General features: G+C 53.6%; 1 protein-coding gene across 4 annotated transcripts in view; it reads right to left on the bottom strand.

The window, feature by feature from the left end:
• The window catches only part of LOC134339745 (transcriptional-regulating factor 1-like), a 160,246-nt gene that overhangs the window by 23,484 nt on the left and 109,795 nt on the right, over positions 1-26,967 (bottom strand). For 3 of the 4 annotated variants that reach the window (XM_063036494.1, XM_063036492.1, XM_063036493.1), the window contains exons 2-5: positions 11,431-12,296; positions 8,673-8,815; positions 1,679-1,722; positions 1,109-1,247 (exon numbers count right to left, since the gene is read on the bottom strand). In XM_063036494.1, the coding sequence (XP_062892564.1) occupies positions 1,109-1,247; positions 1,679-1,722; positions 8,673-8,815; positions 11,431-12,232 (1,128 nt within the window). In that variant the 5' untranslated portion in view covers positions 12,233-12,296. Of the gene's footprint in view, positions 1-1,108; positions 1,248-1,678; positions 1,723-8,672; positions 8,816-11,430; positions 12,297-17,639; positions 17,797-26,967 lie in introns of those variants that run through there. The other variant, XM_063036491.1, reaches the window with a different exon arrangement.

A 26,967-nucleotide genomic window follows, 5' to 3' on the forward strand; every position in this document is an offset into this window, starting at 1 on the left:
CGGCAAGATTGTATAAACTTATGTAAGGTCTCCCCTCCCTTCTCACTCAAATTCCTAGGGTGGACAGTCAGTCTTTACCCCAGGGTAGGGGAGTCCAAAATGACAGTCATCGATTTAGCCTTGGCCAACCTCTCCCCGTAGCTCAGGCCGGTGAATCCTGGCATTCTCCGCGGAAAAATCACCTCTACGCTCCGGCTGCGGAAGGAGGAGGGGGTAGCAACCCCCATCCCGTAAAAACCCAGAGCTTCAGAGACACCAACTGAGGCTTCAAAGTCCTCATCTCTGGGAGAGGGAGGGAGGGTCTTCGCCTGGAAGACGTATGGTGAAAGCAGGAGCCTTTGGCCTGGGGCAGAGGACTGCGGTGTCGGCCTACGCCCCAGGGGTGTTGGACTTAAGAAGGCTCTTCCCAGTTTAATGACATCTTCCCTCTAACAGGGTGTCCAGAACTGTGCACACCATCACTGCCAGCTCCTTGCTTTCTCCTCGTCCTGCTTCCAAGAAAAGAGAGATGACCCCAGAGACACAGAACAGTACAGGCCCTTTGACCCATGATATCGGGCCGACCTTTTAACCCACTCCAAGATCGGTCCATCCCTTCTCCCTCCATTTTCCATGTGTCTACTCAAGGGTCTCCCAAAGGTCCCTGATGTACCTGCCTCTACCTCCACCCCGAGCAGGGCGTTCCACACACCCACCACTCTCTGTGTAAAAAACCTACCTCCCCCTCCCGATACTTCCCTCAAATTATGCCCTTATCAAACATTTTTGCTCTGGGAAAAAGCCTCTGCCGCAGTCTATGCCTCTTATCATCTTGTACACCTCTACCAAGTCACCTCGCATCCTCCTTCGCTCCAGAGAGAAAAGCCCCAGCTCGCCCAACCTATCCTCTCTAATCCTGGCAGCATCCTGGTGAATCTCCTCTGCACCCCCTCTAAAGCTTCCACACCCTTCCTGTAATGAGGCGACCGGAACTGAACACAATGCTCCAAGTGAGGCCTAAATGGTGGCTCCATCTCCCTCCCAGCATGCACTGCCTGGCCCGCCGAGCGTCTCCAGCTCAGCCTGCCTTTGTCTCGGACCCCTGGCGCCTGCACGCCGACGGACTGACCTGCGTCATGATGTGGGACGTCCCCAGGCCTCCCCCGGGAGCGGCGTGGCCCTGGAAACTCGCGACGTTCCTGAACTGGTCCTTGCAGCTCCCGCGGTTGAAGGGGTAGGATGCCTCCTCCTTCTCCTCGGGCCCTCTCCTGTCCGGAGTAGAGTGTCAGAACAGTGAATTTCCTCTCCCCCCGCCCCCCCCAACCACCACCCCACACACAACTTTCTACGTCTCCTGAGCCGTCGGCGTGCAAAGACACAGATCGGTCACTGCGAGGAGTTACCGAGGCCTGAGGGGACGTCCCTCCCTCCCGTCGATAGTAACCTGCCTCCAGGAAGCCGAGGGCTGTCAGAATCAAAATTGGGTTTACTACCTCAGTAAATTGGGCGAGGTACGAGGACCAGAGAGGTCAGAACCCACAGGCCTCTTCTTCAACCCACGTCAGTTGTCTGTGCTCCTTCTGGGCAGGGGACCTCCCCCTCCTGTCCTGGCCTGGGTCTGACCCCCAGACTGTTCTCCCACCCGTGGTCCTCCCACAGAGAGACAACACCCACCCCCCACCCCTCGCCACGGTCTTACCTTTGGCCGGAGACCCTGTCGCAGGACAGAGGCGCCTGGTGCACCTGCGAGGAGAAGAGAGGTTCTGTTCAAGCAACGTACGTGGTCGCTACGGAGTCGCGTTATCACAGGCCACTCATTCCACCTAGTCCCTTCTAGCCCGGTCTTCTGCCTAGTCCTATCTGCACTTGGACTGGATCCCTCTGCGCCTTTTAGAGTCGGTGGGGGGGGGGCCTCGGGCAAGCGACGGGGCGGACTGTAACATCAAAACAGTTGGGTATCTCTCTCGCCTTCGCCTAGCGAGAGGGAGAGAGCCTGTTCTGAGATGTTGGAGTGTCGGGATAGGCAGTATTTTTTTGATGGCCTCTGGATCGTGGTTTCATTGGGGGTTATTGCTTGTACGGTGGGTGGTGGGGGCTGGAGTTGATGTGTTCTGCTGGAACAAGTGGGGGGAGAGGGAGGGGAGAGGGTTGAAGCTTTGCTGCAGCTTGTGCGTGGGAGGGGCTTTGGGGTTCCAACGTTTTTCTGTCATCCATTCTTTGGGGTTTTTTTCCTGCCTTCTGTTTCGTGGACGTCCGTGAAGAGTAAGAATTTCAGGTTGTATACATTCCAGGACGTTAAGATGGAAGGAGTGTCACCCCTCTCAACGATGTACCTATCCAAACTCCTCTTAAACATTGCAACCAGACTCGCACTAACCACTTTCCGCCGGCAGCTCGTTCCACACTCTCACCACCCTCTGAGTGAAGAATTTCCCCCTCCCCACCAATGTTCCCCTTAACTATTTCACCCTTCACCCTTAACCTATGACCTGTAGTTCTCTTCTCGCCCAACCTCAGTGGAAAAGGCTGCTTGCATTGGCCCTATCCACACCCGCTGGTCACTTTATTGGTCGCTTCCGGTACCTGACAAAATGGCCGCTGAGTGTATGTTGGCGGTCATCTGCTGCTGTAGGCCACCCACTACGAGGTTCAACGTGTTGTGCGTTCAGAGATGCTCTTCTGCACACCACTGTTGTAACGTGTGGTTAATTTGAGTTACTGTCACCTTCCTGTCAGCTTGAACCAGTCTGGCCGTTCACCTCTGACCTCTCTCATTAATAAGGCGTTGTCACCCACAGAACTGCCACTCACTGGGTGTTTTTTGTTTTTTCACACCATTCTCTGTAAAGTCCAGAGACTCTTGCGTGTGAAAATCCCCAGGAGATCAGCAGTTTCTGAGGTACTCAAACCACCCCATCTGGCACCAACAATCATTCCCCGGTCAAAGTCACTTTGATCCCATTTCTTCCCCCATTCTGATGTTTGGTCTGAACAACAACTGAATCTCTTGACCGTGTCTGCGTGCTTTTATGCATTGAGTTGCAGCCACATGATTGGCTGATTAGATATTTGCATTAACAAGCAGGTTTACCTGATAAAGTGGCCACTGTATCCTCCTGTAAGTTCTCCCTTCATTCTCCTGCACTCCAGGGAGTAAAGTCCTCGCTATTCAACCCTTCCCAATAACGCAGGTCCTCAAGTCCCGGCAACGTCCTTGTTAATTCTCTCTGCACTCTTTCAACCTTGTTTACATCTTTCCTGTCGGTAGGGTGACCAAAACTGCACACAATACTCCAAATCAAGCCTCATCAATGTCTTCTACAACTTCAACATAGCATCCCGTCTCCTGTACTCAGTACTTTGATTTAAGAAGGCTAGTGTGCCAAAAGCTTTCTTTATGACCCTATCTACCTGTGATGCCACTTTCAAGGAATATGTTCCCAGATTCCTTTGTTCTACTGCACTCCTCAGTGCCCGACTGTTCACTGTGTAAGACCCGCCCTGGCTGGTCCTACCAAAGTGCAAAACCTCGCACTTGTCTGCATTAAATTCCGTCTGCCATTTTACCAGGCTGGTCCAGATCCCGCTACAAGCTTTGGTAGTCATCCTCGCTGACAGCTACACCCCCAATCCTGGTGTCATCCTCAGGTTTGTTGGTCTAGTTGACCACATTATCATCCAGATCATTGATAAACCTGGAGTACTGTGTCCAGTTCTGGTCGCCTCACTATAGGAAGGATGTGGAAGCATTGGAAAGGGTACAGAGGAGATTTACCAGGATGCTGCCTGGTTTAGAGAGTATGCATTATGATCAGAGATTAAGGGAGCTAGGGCTTTACTCTTTGGAGAGAAGGAGGATGAGAGGAGACATGATAGAGGTGTACAAGGTATTAAGAGGAATAGATAGAGTGGACAGCCAGCCCCTCTTCCCCAGGCACCACTGCTCAATACAAGAGGACGTGGCTTTAAGGTAAGGGGTGGGAAGTTCAATGGGGATATTAGAGGAAGGTTTTTTACTCAGAGAGTGGTTGGGTGCATGGAATTCACTGCCTGAGTCAGTGGTGGAGGCAGATACACTAGTGAAGTTTAAGAGACTACTAGACAGATATATGGAGGAATTTAAGGTGGGGGGTTACATGAGAGGCAGGGTTTGAGGGTCGGCACAACATTGTGGGCCGAAGGGCCTGTACTGTGCTGTACTATACTATGTTCTATGTTCTAAATGACAATTGACAACGGATCGGCCGGCACTCCATTCATCAGAGGCCTCCAGAGAGAGAGGCAACCCTCTACCAACACTCTCTGACTTCTCCCGCTAAGCCCATAGAGACATAGAAAACCTACAGCACAATACAGGCCCTTTGGCCCACAAATCTGTGCCAAACATGTCCTTCCCTGAGAAATTACCTCAGGTAACCCATAGCCCTCTACTTTTCTGAGCTCCATATACCTGTCCAGGAGCCTCTTAAAAGACCCTATTGTACCCACCTCCACCACTGTCACTGGCAGCCCATTCCACACACCCACCACTCTCAGTGTAAAAACCGTATCCCTGATATCTCCTCTATAGCTACTTCCAAGCACCTTAAAACTGTGCCCTCTCATGCTGGCCATTTCAGCCCTGGGGAAAAGCCTCTGACTATCCACACGATCAATGCCTCTCATCATCTTGTACACCTCTATCAGGTCACCTCTCATCCTCCATCGCTCCAAGGAAAAAAGGCCGAGTTCACTCAACCTGTTTTCATAAGGCATGCTCCCCAATCCAGGCAACATCTTTGTAAATCTCCTTTGCACCCTTTCTATGGTTTCCACATCCTTCCTATAGTGAGGTGACCAGAACTGAGCACAGTACTCCAAGTGGGGTCTGACCAGGGTCCTGTATAGCTGTAACATTACCTCTCGGCTCCTAAACTCAGTTCCACAATTGATAAAGGCCAATGCACCGAATGCTTTCTTAACCACAGAGTCAACCTGCACAGCAGCCTTGAGTGTCCTATCGTCCAAATCGCTCTACGGAGGACGCAATATCCACCACACTGCACACGGTTCTCTCTCACTTGGACAACAAAGACACTTATGCCAGAATCCTGTAGATTGAGTTCAGTTCAGCGTTCAACACCATCATCCCGCAGAGACTAGTGGAGAAACTGTCGCTGCTTGGCCTTAACACTGCCCTGTGTCGCTGGATTCTGGATTTCTTGACTGAGAGACCACAGTCAGTCCATGTTGGCAGGAACACCTCTGACTCCATCACACTGAGCACTGGATCCCCACAAGGCTGTGTGCTTAGCCCATTGCTGTTTACACTGCTAACACATGACTGTGCGGGCAAATTCAAGGAGAACCTGATCATTAAATTTGCTGATGATACCACAGTGGTGGGGCTCATCAGCAAAAATGATGAAACAGTGTACAGGGAGGAGGTCAAACACCTAGAGAGCTGGTACAGGGATAACAACTTGATGCTTAATGTCATCAAAACCAAGGAGATGATCGTCGATTTCAGACGGTCTCAGCCTGAGCACACACCCCTCAGCATCAGCGGCTCCACAGTGGAGGGAGTGGAAAACATCAAGTTCCTTGGGGTGCAGATCTCGGACAATCTCACCTGGTCCAGGAACACCACTGGGACTGTGAAATGGGCCCAGCAGAGACTGCACTTTCTGAGGAAGCTTAAACAAGCATCACTCCCCACTGACATCTTAACTACATTCTACAGAGGCGTGGTTGAGAGTGTGCTGACCTTTTGCACCACAACCTGGTACTCCAGCTGCAGTGCTGTCGACAAAAAAGCCTTGCAGAGGGTGGTTAGGGGAGCAGAGAAGGTTATTGGGGTCTCCCTACCTTCTGTCCAAGACTTCTTTCAGAGTCGATGCCTCCAGAAGACACGGTACATCATTAAAGACCCCTCACACCCTCTCCATGAGCTGTTTGTTCTTCTGCCATCAGGCAAACGTTACAGGAGCATCAAAACTAAAACCACAAGGCTACAAAACAGCTTCCTCCCACAGGCAGTCAGACTGCGAAATAGCTGCTCTACCTGACTCTGCTTTGGACACTTTTAACTTGCACCGGACACTTATAATTTGATTTTAACTGACATGTGGCTGTTGTGTTTTACTATTTATTGTTACGTTTATTATTTAGTGTTGCGTTTGTTATGTTATGATTGCACTGCTCCTGAGAAATGCTGTCTCATTCTGCCCTGCAGAGCTGATGTACGGTTAGAATGACAATAAAGTTTTTTGAATCTTTGAATCTTGAATCTTGAATCATGTTTCCTGTACCCTACCATCCTTCCCCTGTCTCATTGGAATGTACCAATGCAGAACTCCACGCAAATATCCCCTGAACATTTGCCACATTTCTTCTGTACGTTTCCCTGAGAACATCTGTTCCCAATTTATGCTTCCAAGTTCCTGCCTGATAGCCTCATATTTCCCCTTACTCCAATTAAACACTTGCCTAACTTGTCTGTTCCTATCCCTCTCCAGTGCTATGGTAAAGGAGATAGAATTGTGATCACTATCTCCAAAATGCTCTCCCACTGAAAGATCTGACACCTGACCGGGTTCATTTCCCAATACCAGATCAAGTACAGCCTTTCCTCTTGTAGGCTTATCTACATATTGTGTCAAGAAACCTTCCTGATCACACCTAACAAACTCCACCCCATCTAAACCCCTTGCTCGAGGGAGATGCCAATCGATATTTGGGAAATTAAAATCTCCCACCACAATAACCCTGTTATTATTACACCTTTCCAGAATCCGTCTTCCTATCTGCTCCTTGATGTCCCTGTTACTATTGGGTGGTCTATAAAAAACACCCAGTAGAGTTATTGATCCCTTCCTGTTCCTAACTTCCACCGACAGAGACTCCGTAGACAATCCCTCCATGACTTCCTCCTTTTCTGCAGCCGTGACACTATCTCTGATCAACACTGCCACGCCCCCCACCTCTTTTGCCTCCCTCCCTGTCCTTTCTGAAACATCTAAAGCCTGGCACTCTCAGTAACCATTCCTGTCCCTGAGCCATCCAAGTCTCTGTAATGGCCACAACATCATAGCTCCAAGTACTGATCCACACTCTAAGCTCATCCGCTTTGTTCATGATGCTTCTTGCATCAAAATAGACACATCTCGAACCATCGGTCTCAGCGCGTCCCGTCTCTATCACCTGCCTATCCTCCCTCTCGCACTGTCTACAAGCTTTCTGTATTTGTCAGCCAATCTCACAATCTCTGCAGTTTGGTTCCCATCCCCAGCAATCCCCGTTTAAACTCTCCCCAATAGCCTTAGCAAACCTCCCCACCAGGATATTGTTCCCCCTGGACTACACTAAACTACACTGGACTACAGACCTACCCAGGACTGCATAAAGTGCACAAAACAGTGCAGGCATTACAATAAATAATAAACAAGACAATAGGCACAGTAGAGGGCAGTAGGTTGGTGTGAGTCCAGGCTCTGGGTATTGAGGAGTCTGATGGCTTGGGGGAGGAAACTGTTACACAGTCTGGTCGTGAGAGCCCGAATGCTTCGGTGCCTTTTGGCAGATGGCAGGAGGGAGAAGAGTTTGTATGAGGGGTGCGTGGGGACCTTCATAATGCCTTGTTCTACCCTGATGCACTGTGTAATGATCTGATCTGTATGAACAGTTCACAAAACAAGCTCTTCACAGAGTCTCAGCACCTGGTCGCATTGCTAGCTGGAGCGTACCGAACAAAAACAATAAAACATCCAGCGAGTGGATTTAACGAGATGTTTTCGCTCACAGAACAGCCACTCACTGGACGTTTTTTTTTTGTTTTTGGCCCCATTCTTTGTAAACTCCAGAGTCTGTCGTGTGTAAAAATTCCAGGAGATCAGCAGTTTCTGAGATACTCAAATCACCCTGGGCTAATTAATTAGCTTGTTTATTTCGGCTTTTTTTCTTAAAGAGGTGACGGACGCGCTCCAGCTAGCACTGCACCCCTGCTCGGTACACAGAACAGTACAGGCCCTTCGGCCCGCAATGCTGTGCCAACATCTTACCCATTCTAAAATCGACCTAACCCTTCCCTCCCACACGGCGCTCTATTTTCCCACCATCCACGAGTCTGCCTGGGGTGTACGGGGTCTCCAGGGAGGGGTAGCGCCTCTGGTGAATGGAGCAGCTCACTGGCCTTTGGTCACTCAGCTCCCACCGGAGGTGTCTGCATTCGAGAGCGGCCACACCACCCCTTCCCCCCACGTAACCCGCTTCCAGAGGTCGGCTAAAGTAGCCGGCGGACTGGGCGGGTGAGAGCTACAGTGAGATCTAACTGCCAGGGAGCCGGATCTGTAACGCCCCGTGGAGAGCGAAGGGCGCGACGAGGCACGGAAGACGTCACGGTCACCCACCCCGGTTTGTGACGCTTGTTCGTCCCACTGGACCCGGATTTCCGAGGTCGGGAGAGTGGAACTGCCCCCAGTGCTGCGGCTTTTCAGAAACTTTCCCGCACAGGTTTCCCGTCATCGTCGGACGTGACGGACAGCGTGCGCTTGTCAAAGATTCCCTAATGTCCCCAATGTACCTGTCGCTACCACTCACCCCAGCGAGCATGGGGACGAATACCGTCTGCGGAAGAGCCCAGCGCGAGCAGAGGGCAGGCGCGCAGCTGGGAGCACGTGCAAGCGGTCAGATCGCTGGACCGCGGCTCACCCTACCTGTTCCCAGTAGAGGTCGGTCGGACAGAGCTGGGAGGTCAAGAACTTGTTGGTGGAGGTGTCCAGCAGCTGGACACAGGCATTCTCCGACTCCGGCCGCTGGCAGGGACTCAGGTAGTGTGGGGACGTGGTGGGGACAGTGACTGCGGGGACAGAGAGCAGTAAGACAGCTGGTCAGCCACAGGGGCGAATACCTCCCACGTTTGCACGCACGTACAGAATGCACAGGCAAAAGAGAGCCTGGCGTTCCGAGTGGAAAATAAATTCTGACACACCTCATCCTGTAATCGAACACCTCGTACCCCTCACTGTAACACTGACACACCCCACACCCCTCACTGTGACACTGACACACTCCACACCCCACACTGTGACACTGACACACCCCTCACTGTAACACTGACACACCCCACACCCCTCACTGTGACACTGACACTCCCCACACCCCTCACTGTAACACTGACACCCCACACCCCTCACTGTGACACTGACACACTCCTCACTGTAACACTGACACACCCCACACCCCTCACTGTAACACTGACACACCCCACACCCCTCACTGTGACACTGACACACTCCACACCCCTCACTGTGACACTGACACACCCCTCACTGTAACACTGACACACCCCACACCCCTCACTGTGACACTGACACTCCCCACACCCCTCACTGTAACACTGACACCCCACACCCCTCACTGTGACACTGACACACTCCTCACTGTAACACTGACACACCCCACACCCCTCACTGTGACACTGACACACTCCACACCCCACACTGTAACACTGACACCCCACACCCCTCACTGTGACACTGACACACCCCACACCCCTCACTGTAACACTGACACACCCCACACCCCTCACTGTGACACTGACACTCCCCACACCCCTCACTGTAACACTGACACCCCACACCCCTCACTGTGACACTGACACACTCCTCACTGTAACACTGACACACCCCACACCCCTCACTGTGACACTGACACACTCCACACCCCACACTGTAACACTGACACCCCACACCCCTCACTGTGACACTGACACACCCCACACCCCTCACTGTAACACTGACACCCCACACCCCTCACTGTAACACTGACACCCCACACCCCTCATTGTAACACCGACACACCCCACACCCCTCACTGTAACACCGACACCCCACACCCCTCATTGTAACACCGACACACCCCACACCCCTCACTGTAACACTGACACACCCCACACCCCTCACTGTAACACTGACACCCCACACCCCTCACTGTAACACTGACACACCCCACACCCCTCACTGTAACACTGACACCCCACACCCCTCACTGTGACACTGACACACCCCTCACTATAACACCGTCACACCCCACACCCCTCACTGTGACACTGACACACCCCTCACTGTAACACTGACACACCCGTCACCCCTCACTGTGACACTGACACACCCGTCACCTCTCACTGTGACACTGACACCCCACACCCCTCACTATAACACTGACACACCCCTCACTATAACACCGTCACACCCCACACCCCTCACTGTGACACTGACACTCCCCACACCCCTCACTGTAACACTGACACCCCACACCCCACACTGTGACACTGACACACCCCACACCCCTCACTGTAACACCGTCACACCCCACACCCCTCACTGTGACACTGACACTCCCCACACCCCTCACTGTAACACTGACACCCCACACCCCTCACTGTGACACTGACACACTCCACACCCCACACTGTGACACTGACACACCCCTCACTGTAACACTGACACACCCCACACCCCTCACTGTGACACTGACACTCCCCACACCCCTCACTGTAACACTGACACCCCACACCCCTCACTGTGACACTGACACACTCCTCACTGTAACACTGACACACCCCACACCCCTCACTGTGACACTGACACTCCCCACACCCCTCACTGTAACACTGACACCCCACACCCCTCACTGTGACACTGACACACTCCTCACTGTAACACTGACACACCCCACACCCCTCACTGTGACACTGACACACCCCACACCCCTCACTGTAACACTGACACCCCACACCCCTCACTGTGACACTGACACACCCCACACCCCTCACTGTGACACTGACACCCCACACCCCTCACTGTGACACCGACACAGCCCACAACCCTCACTGTGACACTGACACACCCGTCACCCCTCACTGTGACACTGACACACCCCACACCCCTCACTGTAACACTGACACCCCACACCCCTCACTGTAACACTGACACACCCCACACCCCTCACTGTAACACTGACACCCCACACCCCTCACTGTAACACTGACACACCCCTCACTGTAACACTGACACACCCCACACCCTTCACTTTAACACTGACACACCCCACACCCCTCACTGTGACACTGACACACCCCACACCCCTCACTGTGACACTGACACACCCCACACCCTTCACTTTAACACTGACACACCCCACACCCCTCACTGTAACACTGACACCCCACACCCCTCACTGTAACACTGACACCCCACACCCCTCACTGTAACACTGACACCCCACACCCCTCATTGTAACACCGACACACCCCACACCCCTCACTGTAACACTGACACCCCACACCCCTCACTGTAACACTGACACCCCACACCCCTCACTGTAACACTGACACCCCACACCCCTCACTGTGACACTGACACCCCACACCCCTCACTGTGACACTGACAAACTGCACGCCTCCACCGTTACCTGGGGACCCATGGCTGTTGTGCTGGTAGACTGGTGTTCCCACTGACTCCCGCGGTGTCTCTGTCATGCAGTATTGCAGCCGTGGTCCACACACGTAGGATTGGGCTTGTCCGGCTCCCAGCGCGAGATCCTCCCTCCTCCCCTCCTGCCCTCGCCCGGGCTGGGGTCCTGCCCCTTGCAGGTAGCGGTGGGCCTGGTGCACGTGTGGGAGCCGATAGTGGGCGCCTCGCCCGTCCGCCTCGCCCTGGGGCTGGGCCAGCCGCTGTGGGAAACCTGGCAGGCCCCGGGCCTGAGCTATGGCACAGTGGAGGCTCGGGGCCTCCTGCGGGCGGCAGTGAGGGCCCTGGGGAAGCCTAGCCTGGAGGTAGCGGGGCGAGGGCGCGACCCCTGCGAGCATCTGCCTCAGGGTGGGGGTTGTGGCACAGGCGGCCACTCCCGGGCCCTGGCCTATCGAGCGGTGGTGAGGGAAGGCCTCGTCAAAGGAGTCCAGCCTGCCTTGAGCCAGGCTCTCGACGTAGGTGACGGCCGGGCTGCGGCCCTCTGCTGCCCCCTCGGGCTTGGCCCCCGACGGCCCGGATAGGCCCGAGGGCGGCCAGCCGTTGTCGCCGGTGACGGCGGCCATCTTGGGGGACCCAGCGTGAGGCCGCATGCCATCCAGGCAGTCAGGGGTGAAGCCATGGTGCGCCGGCCCGCCCAGGCCTACTCCGTCCAGCCCAGGCGGCAGCGGCGGCGGGCAGTGGCGCTCGTAGAAGAGGAGGGGGCCGCAGTCTCCTGGCATGGACGCTCCCATTTGCTCAGACATGGTGGGGTGATGGGGGTCACAATCGGCTGATGGCGGTGATCACCAAGGGTCTCTGAAGCTGCAGCTGCAAAACAGGGAGGGGGGGAAGATGTTAGAAATCTTTACGTGGTAGGGAGGGTTATAGAGGAGGTGGAGTGAAAGGGTACGGGGAGGGTGCCTGGGAGAGAAGGACAGGGGAATCTGGGAGTAGGAGTGAGGCGGGGGGGGTGGATGCTGTAGGGGGACCGAGGGGAGGGAGAGGGGTTGGGCAGAGGAGGAGGTGGGGAGGCTGAGGAAGGTCGAGGGGAGGAATGGGGAGGTACAGGGTTGTCGATGGGTTAGGGAGGGAGACAAGCTGATACAAGCAGGCGCCAGTAGAAGGTGGATTCATTGAGTATTAAATGCATTCTCTCTTCACTGCCCCCTCCCACGGCTGTACTCTCTACCCCTGTGGCTTTCCGTAGCGCGCCCTGCTTCTCGGATACTTCAGCACCTAACTTGGAGCCATTAAGCCCCTGCGCTTTCGGTTTCATCTGCTCAAGTGTGACTGGCACAGGTTTGCTGCGTGCTAAGGTTATTTAAAGAGGACTCCTGTTCAGGCCTTAGCAGGGGTCATTGTTTTGGAGAGAATGAATGGTCTCGCGGTGTCACTCAGTCGCTTCCCCCCAAGGCTCTGTCGGTATTCCGATGTCTAACCTCTTATTCCTGTCTCTTCATGGGGAGTCTGTCGCACCCTCCGCCCCTGAGTTGAGTCGTGAGCCTGCCACCCACCCCCTCCCACCACTCCTGGGCTCGAGTCTCTGTCAACACTTCCCGTAATTGAGAGCTGGCTGTTCCTCTGCGCTTGGGTCCAGCCATGTCCTCTGAGAGCACACCATGACGGGAGAGCTGCGTTGGCTGGAGTTAGCTTTGGCTCTCGGTCGGGTCACCTATGCCAAGCAGGTCAAAGGGTAGAGGCCAGTCCTCCAGGTTCAGGGTTAACAACCCTGACTGGTCAGACAAAATTGTTATGGAAACAGCAATGAAGAATCCTTCTACATCCGAGTGTGACAGTATTCCTGAGTCTCCACCCGGGACTCGCGTGACTGACAGTGGTGAAAACCGAGAGGAAGCTACTGGCACGACGAAGGAAGCCCTGAACACCGCCAGAGATGGAGGACCTTCATTGCTGCCCTGAACGCCAGCGGCGTAACGGGCAGTGAGTGAGTCAAGAAGGTGGCATCCCTTATGAAGGAATATTGCCACCCAGGACGTGCCCTCTTCTCATCGCTACCATCAGGGAGGAGGTACAGGAGCCTGAAGACACACACTCAATGATTCAGGAACAGCATCTTCACCTCTGCCGTCTGATTTTGGAACGGTCCGTGATCCCACGACCTCACTGCTCTTTTTATCCACTAATTATGTGTTTCCCCCAGACATTGAGGCTACAACACTCTGGCCAGACATGGTCCTGTGGCCCACAACAACCAAGCTGGCATATGTTGTGGAATCGACAGTACCATGGGAAGATGGTGTCGAAGAAGCTTATGAGAGGACAAAGACCAAGTACTCCGAACTGAAAACCAAAGCTGCCCAGAATGACTGGAAGACCAAGATTTTCCCTGTAGAAGTGGTATGCAGGGGATTCGTTGCTACATCTACGACTAGTCTATTGAAGAAGTTGGGGGTGAGGGGTCACTCCCTCCAACAAGCAATCAAGTCCTTGTCAAACACAGCAAAAGAAAGCAGCAATTGGATTTGGATTAAAAGGAAAGACAACAACTGGGCTGCAAGATGAAGACAGGAGGGTATGGAACTGAGGGGGTGTATCTGGGACGCCAGGTAGCACCGTTGAGCCCTCTGGAGACGTCGTGGGCTTATCAACGAAACGTCAAAGGAGGAGGATGCCCACCTGACGACCCCGATGACGTACCTACCGTCCCTCCTTGTCACCACTCCAAGCCAACTGCCAACATCGAGTGTGCCAACTTACCATAGGGATTGAAACATCAAGTCCTATTTGTTCTACTGTCTTTTTACTGTACAACAAATCTCAGATCATCTCATTCGGAGCAAAGATTTGATAGAGGTATACAAAATTCTGAGGGGTATAGATAGTACAAAACGCTTTACGGTACCAGCGACCCGGGTTCAATTCCACCGGTGCCCGCAAGGAGTTAGTACCTTCCCCCCGTGATTGCGTAGGTTTCCTCTGGGTGCTCTGGTTTCCTCCCACAGTCCAAAGACATACTGGTTGGTAGGTTAATTGATAATTGTAAACAGTTCTGCGATTAGGCTGGGATTAAATCTCTGGGTTGCTGGGCCACTTTGCGCAGTATCTCAATAAATACATATTGTTTGGACAGGTGCATGGATGGGGAGGATATGGCAGGCTATGGTCCGACTGCAGGTCAATGGGATGAGGCAGAAGAAATATTCAGTAGACTATAAGAAATAGGGAGCAGAATTAGGCCATTCAGCCCATTGAGTCTGCTCCACCATTCCATCATGGCTGCTCCCAGATCCCGCTCAACCCCATTCTGCTGCCTTCTCCCCATAATCTTCGACCCCATTTCTAATCAAGACCCTGTCAGCCTCCACTTTAAATATACCCAATGATTTGGATTCCGCAGCCATCTGTGGCAATGAATTCCACAAATTCACCATCCTCTGGCACAAGAAATTCCACCTCGTCCCTGTTCTAAAGGAACGTCCTTCAATTCTGAAGTTGTGTCCTCTGGTCCTAGACTCCACCACCATACGAAACATCCTCTCCACATCCACTCTATCTGTGCCTTCTGGTCCTAGACTCCCCCACTATAGGAAACATCCTCTCCACATCCACTCTATCTGTGTCCTCTGGTCCTAGACTCCCCCACTATAGAGAACATCCTCTCCACATCCACTCTATCTGTGTCCTCTGGTCCTAGACTCCCCCACTATAGGAAACATCCTCTCCACATCCACTCTATCTGTGTCCTCTGGTCCTAGACTCCCCCACTACAGGAAACATCCTCCCCACATCCACATTATCCAGGCCAGGAGCCCCCAACCTTTTTTGATGCCCGGGACCAATACCATTAAGTAAGGGGTCCGTGTTCCCCAGGTTGGGAAGCCCTGATCTCAATCTTTCAAGTCCAGTAAGGACTAGATGGGCTGAAGGTCCTGTTCCTGTGCTGTAGTGCTCTCTAGCCGCCGACTCTAATAATAAACCTAATTCTGTTTCTGACTCTGATCTGAGCCTGTGTGAACTCTCCTCACACCAACTCATTCCGAGTACTGTATATTATCTAGTGTCCCTTCTCGGAACATCTGATCTTTCAGTTCCTCCTGAGTTCTGCTTCAATCTCCACTGCCTCTGCAGCTCAGGCAAGAGACTCGGGGTTACAAAATATGTTCCCCGCTAAGTTTCAGCAAGTCTCCCTGGGTACACGGTCCTCTGCGATGAATTCACAGGTCCTGGAGAACCGCAAGGTTTAAAGTCCCAAGTAAAGTTCAGTCCCGTGCAAAAGTCTAAACACCTATATAGAGCAACACACATCAAAGTTGCTGGTGAACGCAGCAGGCCAGGCAGCATCTATAGGAAGAGGCGCAGTCGACGTTTCAGGCCGAGACCCTTCACTCGGCCTGAAACGTCGACTGCACCTCTTCCTATAGATGCTGCCTGGCCTGCTGCGTTCACCAGCAACTTTGATGTATGTTGCTTGAATTTCCAGCATCTGCAGAATTCCTCTTGTTTACACCTATATAGAGCTTGGGTGCCTAAGACTTCTGCACAGTACTGTAGTAATTTTAAGTATTGCACTGTACTGCTGCTGCCGCAAAAAATAACTAATTTCATGCCTCATGTGAATAATGATAAACCTGATTCTGATATGGGTCTCTATCATGGACTGGGAGTGGGAAGGGGGCAGGGAGAGGGGAGGGAGCGGGAAGCAGCTGAGAGCAATCTGAAATGATCAATAAACCGATTGTTTGGAATCAAATGATCTTGCCTGGTGGCCAGATGATACCCCTGCCTCCTGGCACTCCTTCCCTGCCACCTGTCCCACGCCCCTCCCGCCGGCGCCCCACCCTCGCCATCTCCAGCGTCCTTTGCTCCCGCCGGATTTACAAACTGGCTCCCCTCTCCTCGTGGACAAATACAGTGCTGGGCAAAACTCTTGGGCACCCCCAGCTCTATGTCTAAGACTTTTGCACAGGGCTGTACCTGTCTCTCACCATGTACTGTGCAACCCCCCACCGAGAGTCATTTTCTTGCGGGCATTCGCAGCAGATACAAAGAAGCACAATAGAGTCAATGACAACAGGACAGACAACAAACTGTGCAAATACAAAAAGAACGAAAATAATAATAATAAATAAGGAATAAATATCGAGAACATGAGAAGAGCCCTCGAAAGTGAGTCCATAGATCGTGGGAATATTTCAGTGTTGGGGTGAGTGAAGTTCTCCCCTCTGGTTCCGGAGCCTGATGCTTGAGGGGTGATAACTGTTCCTGAACCTGGTGGTGTGGGTCCTGAGGCTCCTGTACCTTCTACCTGATGGTTGAGGGGTAATAACTGTTCCTGAACCTGGTGGTGTGGGTCCTGAGGCTCCTGTACCTCCTTCCTGATGGTGGCAGCAGCGAGCATGGCCGGGGTGGTGTTGGGGGCATTGGAGGGTTGGGGGTAGGGGTAGTCTCCGATGCTGGACGCTGCTATCCAGCCGGCGACAGCGCTCCGTGTCGATGCCCTCCGCGGCGGCGAGGGCTGACACCGCACGCCACCAGCTCCGGACCTCAAACCCGGGAAGGTCCGTCCCACCCTGCCGGCAGCCTCCCCGCGTCGTCCGAAGTCCTGGTCGCCCCATTACAGGAAGGGCGTGGAGGCCCTGTGTCCGGAGAAGGGTGCCTGCCTTTATCGCCCGGCCACTTTATAACGTTGGTCAGCGTCTGAAGGATTGAGTTCAGTCCTGGTCGCCCGTCGCAGGAAGGATGTGGGGGCTTTGGACAGGTTTACCAGGATGCCGCCTGGGTTAGAGAGCATTAAAGGGAGACTGGACACTCCTGTTTTTTTTTTCCCTCTCTCTCTGGAGTGGCTGAGCGTAGACCGGATGGAGGTTTATAAATTTGAGGGGGGGGCGGTGGATTTCAGCAGACCACGACTGGGGCATTGGGAACGTCCCTGGAGGAGTTTAGAAGATTGCGAGAGGCAGAGATGCATCCCGGGGCTGAAATGTCTAACCTGGCATTTCAAAACGGGGCGCGTTTGAAGGAGGTGTGTGGAGCAAGCTCCCCGCCCGCTGTACGCGGGACCTGGGCTCTGGAGAGGGAGGGGACACCCCGCACCGGGCTCTCTCCCCCACGCCATCCCGGCGACCCGGATCTCGGGTCGGAATCCCGAGCGGGGAGACAAGTCTCTCTCTCCCCTCCCAAATCTCGCCCCCCACCCCCCGGCTGACTCACCCCTCCATGCCCGGCGATCAGGGCGGACCCCGGCGCTGAGCCGCAGCGGTCAGCTGAAGACCCCGTCCAATCCAACCAGCTCAGCCCGGCCGCCTCAGCCATCCCCGCTCGGCTGCCTGTGACCCGCTCTCGCTTCCTGGCCGCATTGGTTCACCGGCTCCCCATGAAGTCACTCTGAACCAGACTGAGACTTCCTCTCCCCCGTCACCGCACACAGCCCCGAGCGGCTGTGTCAGCTATCAGTTCCTCCGCTGGGTTTGCGCAACTTTCCCCGCCCCGCCACCCACCTCTCTCCCTCTCTCTGTCCCGCGCTCTCCACCACCTTTCTACCACTCTCTACCCTCCCTGTCTCCCCACCACCTCTCTGTCTCTCTCTCTACCCTCCCTCTTCCCCTCGGTCTGTCTCTCCCTTCACCACCTCTTTCCCCCACCATCTCTCTCACCCCCTCTTCCCCACTCTCCCACACTCCATCTCTCCTCGCCACCTCTCCCACCATCTCTCTCTCGCACTCTCCGTCTGTCTCTCTCCCACCATCTCTCTCCCACACTCCCTCTCCCTTCGCCACCTCTCCCACCATCTCTCTCTCGCACTCTCTGTCTGTCTCTCTCCCACCATCTCTCTCCCACCATCTCTCTCTCCCATCTCTCTCTCCCACCATCTCTCTCCCATCACCTCTCTCTCCCACCATCTCTCTCCCACCATCTCTCTCTCCCACCATCTCTCTCTCACACCATGTCTCTCTCCCACCATCTCTCTCCCATCATCTCTCTCCCATCACCTCTCCCACCATCTCTCTCTCCCAGCATCTCTCTCCCACCATCTCTCTCCCACCATCTCTCTCTCTCCCACCATCTTTCTCCCACCACCTCTCTCCCCCACCATCTCTCTCCCACCATCTCTCTCTCCCACCATCTCTCTCCCACACTCCCTCTCTCTTCGCCACCTCTCCCACCATCTCTCTCTCGCACTCTCTGTCTGTCTCTCTCCCACCATCTCTCTCTCCCACCATCTCTTTCCCATCACCTCTCTCTCCCACCATCTCTCTCCCACCATCTCTCTCTCACACGATCTCTCTCTCCCACCATCTCTCTCCCACCATCTCTCTCTCTCACCATCTCTCTCTCCCACCATCTCTCTCTCACACCATGTCTCTCTCCCACCATCTCTCTCCCATCATCTCTCTCCCATCACCTCTCTCCCACCATCTCTCTCTCCCACCATCTCTCTCCCACCATCTCTCTCTCCCACCATCTTTCTCCCACCACCTCTCTCCCACCATCTCTCTCTCCCACCACCTCTCTCCCACCATCTCTCTCCCATCATCTCTCTCCCACCATCTCTCTCTCCCACCATCTCTCTCTCCCACCATCTCTCTCCCACCATCTCTCTCCCACCATCTCTCTCTCTCACCATCTCTCTCTCCCACCATCTCTCTCTCACACCATGTCTCTCTCCCACCATCTCTCTCCCACCATTTCTCCCATCATCTCTCTCCCATCACCTCTCTCCCACCATCTCTCTCTCCCAGCATCTATCTCTCCCACCATCTCTCTCCCACCATCTCTCTCTCCCACCATCTCTCTCTCCCACCATCTTTCTCCCACCACCTCTCTCCCACCATCTCTCTCTCCCACCATCTCTCTCCCATCATCTCTCTCCCACCATCTCTCTCCCACCATCTCTCTCTCCCACCATCTCTCTCTCCCACCATCTCTCTCCCACCATCTCTCTCTCCCACCATCTCTCTCCCACAATCTCTCTCCCACCATCTCTCTCCCACCATCTCTCTCCCATCATCTCTCTCACCATCTCTCTCCCACCATCTCTCTCTCCGATCATCTCTCTCCCACCATCTCTTTCTCCCACCCTCTCTCCCACCATCTCTTTCCCATCATCTCTCTCTCCCACCATCTCTCTCCCACCATCTCTCTCTCCCATCATCTCTCTCCCACCATCTCTCTCTCCCATCATCTCTCTCCCACCATCTCTCTCCCATCATCTCTCTCCCACCATCTCTCTCTACCACCATCTCTCTCCCATCACCTCTCTCCCACCACCTCTCTCCCACCATCTCTCTCTCCCCCACCATCTCTCTCCCACAATCTCTCTCCCACCATCTCTCTCTCCCACCATCTCTCTCTCCCACCATCTCTCTCCCACATCTCCCTTCCCTCTCTCTCCCCACCACCGTCCCCCCTCCCGTCTCTCTCTCTTTCCCTCTCTCCCTGTCGGTCTCTATCTCTGTCTCTCTCTCTCCCTCTCTGAGGCTCTGATTCTCCCTCCCTTTCTCACACTTTTTCCGTCCCTCCCTTCTCTGCCTCTTTATCTTGCCCTCTCCCACTCTATCTCTCTCTCCCAAACTCTTCACCTATCTCTCCCTCCCTCTTCCTCCCCCCTCCCCCTTTCTCACCCAATTTCTCTCCAAATAAATATTTCTCGTTCTCTGTGAACGGGAAGAGGGAGAGGGTGCCTCTCTCTATCTATCCATCTCAATTCTTCTCTCTCCCGTCTCTTTCTCCCTCCCTCCTTCTCTTTCCTCCCCTCCGCACCCAGCCCTCTTCTGAGACGGTGGGGGCCTCCGGCTGGCAGCCCTAGGTGGTGGTGGGGGAGGGGGGAACCAGTGGGGAGGGACGCTCCCTCACTCCGAGAGAGGCCTGTGGGGGGGGAGGGTTGGAGATTTACAAGAGCCACGCTGCGTGTGTAAATGATGTGTGGGTGTGAGCACAGGGTGTGATGGGGGTCCCAGTGCGATTGTGTGAGGGCCGTGGATGGGTGTCAGGTGCGTGCGAGGGTCTGTGCCCAGAGCCAGGTGTGTTGGGCGTGTGAAAGAGCTTTTGTGGAAGAAGAGAGTCCTGGAGAATTTTTACAAACGTGGTTGCCGGGACTGGAGGAGCTGGGTTATGGGGAAAGGCCGCGCAGGCAGGGTCTTCATTCCCTGGGGGCGTGGGGGGAATGAGGGGAGAGTTGATAGAGATTATGTGGGGTACAGACAGGGTAAAGCCGAGCTGGCTTTTTCCCATTGAGGTTGGGTGATAGAGGCCAGGGGTTAAAGGGGAAAGGTGAAAACGTTGAAGAGGAACATGAGGGGACAGAGGGGGGTGAGAGCGTCGCACGACCTGCCGGCAGGGGAGCTTCGCTTTCAACATTTAAGAGAAGTTTGGACAGGAGCGTGGACGGGAGGGGTGTGGTCCCGGTGAAGGCGGTTTGAATGATCCAGCATGCACTAGATGGGCCGAAGGGCCTGTTTCTGTGCCGTGGTGCTCCTTGCCGTACGGGGTGGCAGGGTGCCTCGGGAGGGTGTGTGTTGGTGCAGGAATTGGGCGCGCGCGAGCGAGCGAGCGACCGTCCGGTGCCGAGTGTGCGCAGGCGGGAAAGCTGGGTGTGCAAGGCGCAACAGGTGTGAGCGCGCAGGCGTGCGACGGTTGGTGAGCAGCCTCACGGGTGAGGGGGGAAGTGTGTGAGAGGGTCTCGGTGGCAGGAGTGGGCAGAGATACGCGTGTGTGTGTGTCTCTGAGTGTATGTGTCTGTGTCTGTGTGTGTCTGTGTGTGAGTGTGTCTCTGCGTGTATGTGTCTGTGTGTGTCTGTGTGTTTGTCTGTGTGTGAGTGTGTGTCTGGGTGTCTGTGTCTGTGTGTGTCTGTGTGTGAGTGTGTTTCTGCGTGTATGTGTCTGTGTGAGTGTATGTGTGTTTGTCTGTGTGTGAGTGTGTGTCTGGGTGTGTGTGTCTGTGTGTGTATATGTGTCTGTGTGTGTATGTGTGTCTGTGTGTGTATGTGTGTGTGTCACTGTGAGTGTATGTGTGTCTGTGTGTGTATGTGTGTGTGTCACTGTGAGTGTATGTGTGTTTGTGTGTGTGTGAGTGTGTGTGTGTGTGTGTTTGTGTGTGCAGAGAGGGAGATCGCAGGCGAGACATGGAAGGAAGGGCCAAGTGTGAACAACAGGGCTGTGTGTGTGTGTGTGTGTGTGTGTGTGTGTGTGTGTGTATGTGTGTGTGTACAGACATGTGCCTGTGTTTGTGTGCATGAGAGCGTGAATGTGTGTGTGTGTGTGTTTGCTACACACACACACAGACTCAGACCTACACATACACACTCACTCACACACACTTCCACTCGATATCCGGCCAGCGCCGATCACACAGAAACAGCACGCATTGTTCAAACGGATGAGATGGAGCGGGTAAAAATAGCGACAGGAGACAACAGGGTTGTGTAACACACAGAGCGAGGCTGCAGTGGCCACAGCTCCTGACGAAAACCCATGTTACGTGTATCAAAACCACTAAAAAGATGCGGGGAACGAGCAGGAAGCGAGGAGCAGCGAAGCCCACACCAGGCGGCGTTGATAACATCGCGTTCAAACTCTCAACACATCTCTCACAAGCTCACTTAACCCATTTATCGCGGGGCTGAGAAAAAGAGCTACACTTTCACCCAGCAAAGTTTACTCCTCTGTGAACTAAACTACTCCCATCCCACTTCTCCTTCAAATGTCCACACCTTACACACAGAGGGAAGCTCCCTTCACACCGCCCCATCACACACTCCCGGGGTCAGACACAGAGTGAAGCTCCCTCTACACCGTCCCATCACACACTCCCGGGGTCAGACACAGAGTGAAGCTCCCTCTACACCGTCGTATCACACACCAATTGGGTCAGACACAGAGTGAAGCTCCCTCCACACAGTCCCATCACACACTCCCGGGGTCAGACACAGAGTGATGCTCCCTCCACACTGTCCCATCACACATTCCCGGGGTCAGACACAGAGTGAAGCTCCCTCTACACCGCCCCATCACACACTCCCGGGGTCAGACACAGAGTGAAGCTCCCTCCACACCGTCCCATCACACACTCCCAGGGTCAGACACAGAGTGAAGCTCCCTCCACACCGTCCCATCACACACTCCCGGGGTCAGACACAGAGTGAAGCTCCCTCTACACCGTCCCATCACACACTCCCGGGGTCAGACACAGAGTGAAGCTCCCTCTACACCGTCGTATCACACACTCTCGGGGTCAGACACAGAGTGAAGCTCCCTCCGCACCGTCCCATTACACACTCTCGGGGTCAGACACAGAGTGAAGCTCCCTCCACACCGTCCCATCACACACTCCCGGGGTCAAACACAGAGTGAAGCTCCCTCCACACTGTCCCATCACACACTCCCGGGGTCAGACACAGAGTGAAGCTCCCTCCACACCATCCCATCACACACTCCCGGGGTCAGACACAGAGTGAAGCTCCCTCTACACCGTCGTATCACACACCAATGGGGTCAGACACAGAGTGAAGCTCCCTCCACACCGTCCCATCACACACTCCCAGGGTCAGACACAGAGTGAAGCTCCCTCTACACCGTCCCATCACACACTCTCGGGGTCAGACACAGAGTGAAGCTCCCTCCGCACCGTCCCATCACACACTCCCGGGGTCAGACACAGAGTGAATCTCCCTCTACACCGTCCCATCACACACTCCCGGGGTCAGATACAGAGTGAAGTTCACTCCACACCATCCCATCACACACTCCCGGGGTCAGACACAGAGTGAAGCTCCCTCCACACCATCCCATCACACACTCCCGGGGTCAGACACAGAGTGAAGCTCCCTCTGCACCGTCCCATCACACACTCCCGGGGTCAGACACAGAGTGAAGCTCCCTCTACACCATCCCATCACACACTCCCGGGGTCAGACACAGAGTGAAGCTCCCTCCACACCGTCCCATCACACACTCCTGGGGTCAGACACAGAGTGAAGCTCCCTCTACACCGTCCCATCACACACTGCCGGGGTCAGATACAGGGTGAAGCTCCCTCCACACCATCCCATCTCACACTGTAAGTGACTCTGTTTGCATCTTCGGGTGGGTGGAGGCAACACTTTCAGGGGCCGCACTGCCTGCCAGGCCAGGCTGCTGTGTCAGGAATTCCCAGCTCTCTCTGGCTTCCGCCGTTGCTGGTGATGGTGGTGGTGTGCGACCTGTGTTGTGTTTCGGTATGACAGTCCTCGCGCTCTGACTGAGCGATAGGGCCTTCAGCTTTGACTAACCTCGGCAGAGTGCAACGTCAGTCAATTCCGCCCCCAGCTCTCACATCCCTCAGGCCGGTTCTGCACCCTGCTCCTGCTGGGACAGGATCAGTGAGCGAGCCCGGTCATCCGCCTTCCGCCGTGCGAGACGCGGCCGGACCCTGGAAGTTTCGCTCGCTCTGTCCGCCTGGGACCCTCTCTGCAAGACAACTGTACATGCTGGGATACAGCGCGGAGTCAACCCTCCGAGCTGTACCGACCAGCAAACACCACCACCTCCCCCCCCCCCACCTCCCGATTTAATTTGCAACGACCAATTAACCTACCAAATGGTTCGTCTTTGGGAGGAAACCAGAGCACCCGGAGGAAACCCACGCGCAAACCCCTCTCAGGCAGCGGCGGGAATCGAACTCGGGTTACCTGCACCGTAAACCGTTGTGCTGACCGCTAGGCTACCGTGCTGCCAATTAAAAAATAATCACAGATTATATCGCAAACACAAGGAAATCTGCAGATGCTGGAATTCCAAGCAGCACACATAAAAGTCGCTGGTCTCGGCCCGAAACGTCGACTGCACCTCTTCCTAGAGATGCTGCCTGGCCTGCTGCGTTCCACCAGCAACTTTGATGTGCGGTGCACAGATTATATCGCGGACGCTCAGCAGAACAAGCAGCATCTTTGGAGAGAAAATCGGAACATTTCGGGACAATGACTCTTCGTCAGGACTTTCCCTCTCCCCACAAGTATTCCCTGATCTGCTACCGAGTGTCCCGTGGGTTTTTTCTCTGCTTATGACTGTAAAACTATTTTATCAAATGCTGTGTCTGTTGTGTCGGCCATGGACTGCTTTTAACAATTACAACCGTGCTCTCTTGTTCTGCAACTGAATTTCAAAAGTCGAAGAGTGTGCTTTTATATAAAAAGTGCAGTTTTGGCCACCTACCTGCAGGAAGAGATGTAAACAAGGTTGAAAGAGTGCAGAGAAAATTTACAAGGATGTTGCCGGGACTGGAGGACCTGAGTTATAAGGAAAGATTGAACAGGTTAGGACTTTATTCCTTGGAATGTAGAAGATTGGAAAGAGATTTGATAGACGTATGGAAAATTCTGGAGGGATGGATAGGGTAAGTGCAAGCAGGATTTTTCCATTGAGGTCATGGGTTAAGGGTGAGAGGTGAAAAGTTTAAGGAGAGCCTGAGGGGAAACGTCTTCATTCAGAGGGAGGTGAGAGTGTGAAATATGTCAGCTGGAAGATAATAAATCTTGAATTACTAGAAGCAGAAAGTTATTTTCTCCGTTCACCATTCCCTCTCTCTCCCCCTCTCTCTCTATTACACACACATCCCTCCGTTCTCTCCATCTGCCCCTTCCCTCTCTCTCTCTGTCACATACCTCTGGTCCTAGACTCCCCCACTATAGGAAACATCCTCTCCACATCCACTCTATCTGTGTCCTCTGGTCCTAGACTCCCCCACTATAGGAAACATCCTCTCCACATCCACTCTATCTGTGTCCTCTGGTCCTAGACTCCCCCACTACAGGAAACACCCTCACCACATCCACTCTATCTGTGACCTCTGGTCCTAGAATCCCCCACTATAGGAAACATCCTCTCCACATCCACTCTATCTGTGTCCTCTGGTCCTAGACTCCCCCACTATAGGAAACATCCTCTCCACATCCACTCTATCTGTGTCCTCTGGTCCTAGACTCCCTCACTATAGGAAACATCCTCTCCACGTCCACTCTGTCTGTGTCCTCTGGTCATAGACTCCCTCACTATAGGAAACATCCTCTCCACGTCCACTCTGTCTGTGTCCTCTGGTCCTAGACTCTCCCACTATAGGAAACATCCTCTCCACATCCACTCTATCTGTGCCCTCTGGTCCTAGACTCCCCCCACTATAGGAAACACCCTGTCCACATCTCAAGGCCTTTCACCATTCAATAGGGTTCAATGAGACCCCCCCCACCTACTTTTCTAAATTCCAGTGAGTACAGACCCAGACATCAAACTCTCCTCAAATGACAATCCTTTCAATCCTCGAATCATTTTTGTGAACCTCCTTTGCAGCCTCTCCAATGTCAGCACATCCTTTCGAAGATAAGGGGCTCAAAACTGCTCACAATACTCCAAGTGAGGCCTCACCAGTGCTCCATAAATTCTCAAAATTACATCCTTGCTTTTATATTCTAGTCCTCTGGAAAAGAATGCTAACATTGGATTTGCCTTCCTCACCAGCACGGACTCAACCTTCAAATTAACTGTCAGCAAATCCTGCACGAAGGCTCCCAAATCCCTTTGCACCTTGGATTGTTGAAGTTTCTCTCCATTTAGAAAACAGACTATGCTTTTAATCCTACCAAAGTGCACGACCATACACTTCCTGACACATAGAAACATAGAAACATAGAAAATAGGTGCAGGAGTAGGCCATTCGGCCCTTCGAGCCTGCACCGCCATTTATTATGATCATGGCTGATCATCCAACTCAGAACCCAGCCTTCCCTCCATACCCCCTGACCCCTGTAGCCACAAGGGCCATATCTAACTTCCTTTTAAACATAGCTAATGAACTGGCCTCAACAGTTTGCTGTGGCAGAGAATTCCACAGATTCACCACTCTCTGTGTGAAGAAGTTTTTCCTAACCTCGGTCCTAAAAGGCTTCCCCTCTATCCTCAAACTGTGACCCCTCGTTCTAGACCTCCCCAACATCGGGAACAATCTTCCCTCATCTAGCCTGTCCAATCCCTTTAGGATCTTATACGTTTCAATCAGATCCCCCCTCAATCTTCTAAATTCCAACGAGTACAAGCCCAGTTCATCCAGTCTTTCTTCATATGAAAGACCTGCCATCCCAGGAATCAATCTGGTGAACCTTCTTTGTACTCCCTCTATGGCAAAGATGTCTTTCCTCAGATTAGGGGACCAAAACTGCACACAATACTCCAGGTGTGGTCTCACCAAGGCCTTGTACAACTGCAGTAGTACCTCCCTGCTCCTGTACTCGAATCCTCTCGCTATAAATGCCAGCATACCGTTCGCCTTTTTCACCGCCTGCTGTACCTGCATGCCCACTTTCAATGACTGGTGTATAATGACACCCAGGTCTCGTTGCACCTCCCCTTTTCCTAATCGGCCACCATTCAGATAATAATCTGTTTTCCTATTTTTGCCACCAAAGTGGATAACTTCACATTTATCCACATTAAATTGCATCTGCCATGAGTTTGCCCACTCACCCAACCTATCCAAGTCACCCTGCATCCTCTTAGCATCCTCCTCACTGCT

The sequence above is a fragment of the Mobula hypostoma genome, chromosome 30 (assembly GCF_963921235.1).
Source record: "Mobula hypostoma chromosome 30, sMobHyp1.1, whole genome shotgun sequence".
NCBI classification, from domain to species: domain Eukaryota; kingdom Metazoa; phylum Chordata; class Chondrichthyes; order Myliobatiformes; family Myliobatidae; genus Mobula; species Mobula hypostoma.